The sequence below is a fragment of the Carcharodon carcharias genome, chromosome 38, assembly GCF_017639515.1.
Source record: "Carcharodon carcharias isolate sCarCar2 chromosome 38, sCarCar2.pri, whole genome shotgun sequence".
Taxonomy (NCBI): domain Eukaryota; kingdom Metazoa; phylum Chordata; class Chondrichthyes; order Lamniformes; family Lamnidae; genus Carcharodon; species Carcharodon carcharias.
The window spans coordinates 1,240,446-1,246,445 of NC_054504.1; the positions used below are offsets into that span (position 1 = coordinate 1,240,446).

Below are 6,000 nucleotides of genomic sequence, written 5' to 3' on the forward strand. Positions count from 1 at the left end.
AGACAGTGGTGTCATGGTATTTTGACGGTACCAGCATTTCGGAGGCCCAGGGCTTTTGACTGGGTTCGAACGCAACCACACCAGATGGTGGAATTTGAATGCACTATTAACCTAGAGTTAAAATGGTTAGTTGTCGTAATATCCCTTCTGGCTCACTCATGTCCTCACATATTCCTCCTGACTTAAAACAATGTGGTTAACCCTTAACTGCCCCATTGAACGAGGGCAATCAGGCATGGGCAATAAATGCTACCCTAACAGGTTTTTTCAAAAAAGCGAGAGAGATATTAACATGCACAGTCTCACTCTCTCACACACACACACACACACACACACACCTCACAGCTCTCTCGCACTTGCACACGCGCACACACTCACTCACCCACTCACACAGATTCACACACGCAGATTCACACAGATGCTGTCTCACTCACAGTCGCCTACTCTCGTGTGTGCACTCACTCTCACACTTGCCTACAGACGCACACTCTCACGTGCGTGCACACTTGCACTGACACGCGCACACTCGCACTGACACGCGCACACTCGCACTGACACGCGCGCACTCTCGCACTGACGCGCGCGCTCTCGCACTGACACGCGCGCACTCTCGCACTGACACGCGCGCACTCTCGCACTGACACGCGCACTCTCGCACTGACACGCGCACTCTCGCACTGACACGCGCACTCTCGCACTGACACGCGCACTCTCGCACTGACACACACGCGCACTCTCGCACTGACACACACGCGCACTCTCGCACTGACACACACGCGCACTCTCGCACTGACACACGCGCACTCTCGCACTGACACACGCGCACTCTCGCACGGACACACTCTCGCACGGACACACTCTCGCACGGACACACTCTCGCACGGACACACTCTCGCACGGACACACGCGCACTGGCACACACGCGCACTGGCACACACGCGCACTGGCACACACGCGCACTGACACACGCGCACTGACACACGCGCACTGACACACGCGCACTGACACGCGCACTCTCGCACTGACACACGCGCGCACTCTCGTACTGACGCGCGCGCACTCGCTCACTGATACGCGCGCGTACTCTCGCACTGACGCGCGCGCACTCTCGCACTGACACGCGCGCGCACTCTCGCACTGACACGCGCGCGCACTCTCGCACTGACACGCGCGCGCACTCTCGCACTGACACGCGCGCGCACTCTCGCACTGACACGCGCGCGCACTCTCGCACTGACGCGCGCGCGCTCTCGCACTGACGCGCGCGCGCTCTCGCACTGACGCGCGCGCGGGCACTCGCACTGACGCGCGCGCACTCTCGCACTGACACGCGCGCGCACTCTCGCACTGACACGCGCGCGCACTCTCGCACTGACACGCGCGCGCACTCTCGCACTGACGCGCGCGCACTCTCGCACTGACGCGCGCGCACTCTCGCACTGACGCGCGCGCGGGCACTCGCACTGACGCGCGCGCGGGCACTCGCACTGACGCGCGCGCGGGCACTCGCACTGACGCGCGCGCGGGCACTCGCACTGACGCGCGCGCGGGCACTCGCACTGACGCGCGCGCGGGCACTCGCACTGACGCGCGCGCGGGCACTCGCACTGACGCGCGCGCGGGCACTCGCACTGACGCGCGCGCGGGCACTCGCACTGACGCGCGCGCGGGCACTCGCACTGACGCGCGCGCGGGCACTCGCACTGACGCGCGCGCGGGCACTCGCACTGACGCGCGCGCGGGCACTCGCACTGACGCGCGCGCGGGCTCTCGCACTGACGCGCGCGCGGGCTCTCGCACTGACGCGCGCTCGCACTGACGCGCTCGCGCACTGACGCGCGCGCGCACTCTCGCACGGACGCGCGCGCACTCTCGCACGGACGCGCCCGCGCACTCTCGCACGGACGCGCGCGCGCACTCTCGCACGGACGCGCGCGCGCACTCTCGCACGGACGCGCGCGCGCACTCTCGCACGGACGCGCGCGCGCACTCTTCGCACGGACGCGCGCGCGCACTCTTCGCACGGACGCGCGCGCGCACTCTTCGCACGGACGCGCGCGCGCACTCTCGCACGGACGCGCGCGCGCACTCTCGCACGGACGCGCGCGCGCACTCTCGCACGGACACGCGCGCGCACTCTCGCACGGACACACTCTCGCACGGACACACTCTCGCACGGACACGCGCACTCGCGCACTGACGCGCGCGCGCACTCGCGCACTGACGCGCGCCCGCACTGACACGCGCCCGCACTGACGCGCCCGCACTGACACGCGCCCGCACTGACGCGCCCGCACTGACACGCGCCCGCACTGACGCGCCCGCACTGACACGCGCACGCACTGACACGCGCCCGCACTGACACGCGCCCGCACTGACACACGCCCGCACTGACACACGCCCGCACTGACACACGCCCGCACTGACACACGCCCGCACTGACACACGCCCGCACTGACACACGCCCGCACTGACACATGCTCGCACTGACACACGCCCGCACAATCGTGCACTGACACACATGCACTCTCACACACACGCAGGCACACACTATTACACACTCTCACAAACACACACACTATCAGTCAGTCACATGCACACTATCTCACACAATCTCACACTTTCACATCACACACACACACACACACGCACACACACACTCTCAACCCCTTATCATGTGAAGTTGAGAGGGGGATGGTGAGTGAGGGCATTGCGAGGGAGAGAGAGGGATGGTGAGTGAGGGTGGGTGAAGATGTTGAGGGAGGGTGAGGGGATGTTGAGTGAGTGCATTGTGAGGGAGGGTGAGGGGATTGTGAGGGAGGGTATAGTGAGGGAGGGAGAGGGATGGTGAGTGAGGTGATTGTAAGGGAGGGTGGGGAGATGCTGAATGAGGCGATTGTGAGGAGGGTAGGGGATGTTGAGTGAGTGGATTATGAGGGAGGGTGAGGTTGAGTGAGGGAATTGTGAGGGAGGGTGAGAGGAATTTCAAGGGAGGGAAGAAGCTATTGAGTGAGGGGATAGAGAGGGAGGGTGAGCATGTTGAGTGAGAAGATTGTGAGGGAGGGTGGGGGGAGGTTCAGTGAGGGTATTGGCAGGGTGGGTGAGGGTATGTTGAGTGATGGGATTTGCATGGGAGGTTGAGTGAGTTGATTGCGAGGGGAGGTTGAGTGAGTGGTTTGCAAGGGGAGGTTGAGTGAGTGGATTGCGAGGGGAGGTTGAGTGAGTGGATTGCGAGGTGAGGTTGAGAGAGTGGATTGCGAGGTGAGGTTGAGTGAGTGGATTGCAAGGGGAGGTTGAGTGAGTGGATTGCGAGGGGAGGTTGAGTGAGTGGATTGCGAGGGGAGGTTGAGTGAGTGGATTGCGAGGGGAGGTTGAGGGAGTGTATTGCGAGGGGAGGTTGAGCGAGTGTATTGCGAGGGGAGGTTGAGCGAGTGTATTGCGAGGGGAGGTTGAGCGAGTGTATTGCGAGGGGAGGTTGAGCGAGTGTATTGCGAGGGGAGGTTGAGCGAGGGGATTGCGAGGGGAGGTTGAGCGAGGGGATTGCGAGGGGAGGTTGAGCGAGTGGTTTGCGAGGGGAGGTTGAGCGAGTGGATTGCGAGGGGTGGTTGAGCGAGTGGATTGCGAGGGGTGGTTGAGCGAGTGGATTGCGAAGGGTGGTTGAGCGAGTGGATTGCGAGGGGAGGTTGAGCGAGGGGATTGCAAGGGGAGGTTGAGCGAGTGGATTACGGGGGGAGGTTGAGCGAGGGGATTGCGAGGGGAGGTTGAGCGAGGGGATTGCGAGGGGAGGTTGAGCGAGGGGATTGCGAGGGGAGGTTGAGCGAGGGGATTGCGAGGGGAGGTTGAGCGAGGGGATTGCGAGGGGAGGTTGAGCGAGGGGATTGCGAGGGGAGGTTGTGCGAGGGGATTGCGAGGGGAGGTTGTGCGAGGGGATTGCGAGGGGAGGTTGTGCGAGGGGATTGCGAGGGGAGGTTGTGCGAGGGGAGGTTGGGCGAGGGGATTGCGGGGGGAGGTTGAGCGAGGGGATTGCGAGGGGATGTTGAGCGAGGGGAGGTTGAGCAAGGGGATTGCGAGAGGAGGTTGAGCGAGGGGATTGCGGGGGGAGGTTGAGCGAGGGGATTGCGAGGGGAGGTTGAGCGAGGGGAGGTTGAGCGAGGGGATTGCGAGGGGAGGTTGTGCGAGGGGAGGTTGTGCGAGGGGAGGTTGTGCGAGGGGAGGTTGAGCGAGGGGATTGCAAGGGGAGGTTGTGCGAGGGGATTGTGAGGGGGTTCTGCCCTCCTCACTATCTGACTGTGTCCTGTTTGTGCTGCTCCCCCAGGCCTATCTCCCGGTCTGCTCGAGGTGCTGAGGGCAATGCTGCAGCCTGATTTCCGACTACGGATATCAGTCGACAAGCTGTTGGCCCTGCCTGCTCTCCACCGAGTCCAACGCCAGAGACAGATCGAACTGTTGGTTCATGTTGGCTTAAACAGAGCTCTCTCCCTGTGCCGGGTGAGTTCAGCTATTAATGCCGTCTGTGTGTGTCTCTCTCTCTCTCTGTCTGTCTCTCCATCTGCCTGTGTCTCCCTGTCTCTCTGTCTGTGTGTGCCTCTCTGTCTGTCTCTCCATTTGTCTGTGTCTCCTTCTCTCTCTGTCTGCCTGTGTGTGTGTCTCTCCCTCTCTCTCCCCGTCTGTCTGTGTGTGTCTGTATCTCTCTCCGTCGGTCTGTATGTCTCCATCTGTCTGTGTGTGTGCCTCTCTGTGTCTGTCTCTCTCTCTCAGTCTGTCTTTGTCTGTCTCTCTCTCTCTCTCCGTCTGTCTGTGTCTCCCTCTCTCCTTTCTGTGTGTGTCTCTCTGTGTCTGTCTCTCTCTCTCAGTCTGTCTTTGTCTGTCTCTCTCTCTCCGTCTGTCTGTGTCTCCCTCTCTCCTTTCTGTGTGTGTCTCTCTGTCTGTCCGTCTGTCTGTGTCTCCCTCTTTCCGTCTGTCTGTGTGTGTCTCTCTCTGTCTGTCTCCCCATCTGTCTGTGTCTCCCTCTCTCCGTCTGTCTGTGTGTCTCTGTCTGTCTCCCTCTGCTTGTGTGTGTCTTTCTGTCTGTCTCCCTCTCTCTCTGTCTGTCTGTGCGTCTCTCTCCCTCTCTCCCCCCGTCTGTCTGTGTGGTCTGTCTGTATCTCTCTCCGTCAGTCTGTATGTCTCTCTCTGTCTCCATCTGTCTGTGTGTGTCTGTCTGTGTGTGTCCCTCTCTCTCCGTCTGTCTGTGTGTGTCCCTCTCTCTCCGTCTGTCTGTGTGTGTCCCTCTCTCTCCGTCTGTCTGGGTGTATCTCCCTATCTGTCTGTCTCTCTCTGTCTGTCTGTATGTGTCCCTCTGTCTGTCTCTCTCTCCGTCTGTCTGTGTGTGTCCCTCTCTCTCCGTCTGTCTGTGTGTGTCCCTCTCTCTCCATCTGTCTGTGTGTATCTCCCTGTCTGTCTGTCTCGCTCTGTCTATCTGTGTGTGTCCCTCTGTCTGTCTCTCTCTCTCCGTCTGTCTATGTGTGTCCCTCTCTCTCTGTCTGTCTGTGTGTGTCCCTCTCTTTCCATCTGTCTGTGTATATCTCCCTGTCTGTCTGTCTTCTCTGTCTGTCTGTGTGTGTCCCTCTGTCTGTCTCTCTCTCTCCGTCTATGTGTGTGTCTCTCCCCATCTCTCCCTCTCCGTCTGTCTCTGTGTGTCTCTCTCTGTCTCTCTGTCTGTGTCTCTCTGTCTGTGTCTCTCTGTCTGTCTCTCTCCACCTGTCTGTGTGTGTCTCCCTGTCTGTCTCTCTCCATCCGTCTGTGTGTGTCCCTCTGTCTACCTGTCTCTCTCTCCATCTGCCTGTCTGTGTGTGTGTCTCTCCGTCTCTCTCTTTCTCCGCCTGTCTGTGTGTATTCCTCTGTCTGTCTGTCTCCATCTGCTTGTGTCTCCCTCTCTCTCTCCAACTGGTGAGACCGTTCCTGGGGCCCTGCGGACAGTTTCAAGAAAAGTTGGGGGGAGTCTCGCTCCGACTGTCTGGG

General features: G+C 60.8%; 1 protein-coding gene across 1 annotated transcript in view; it reads left to right on the plus strand.

The window, feature by feature from the left end:
- The window catches only part of pkmyt1 (protein kinase, membrane associated tyrosine/threonine 1), a 56,765-nt gene that overhangs the window by 13,216 nt on the left and 37,549 nt on the right, over positions 1-6,000 (plus strand). Inside the window, exon 5 of the mRNA XM_041180041.1 lies at positions 4,316-4,488. Within this exon, the coding sequence (XP_041035975.1) occupies positions 4,316-4,488 (173 nt within the window). The remainder of the gene's footprint in view (positions 1-4,315; positions 4,489-6,000) is intronic.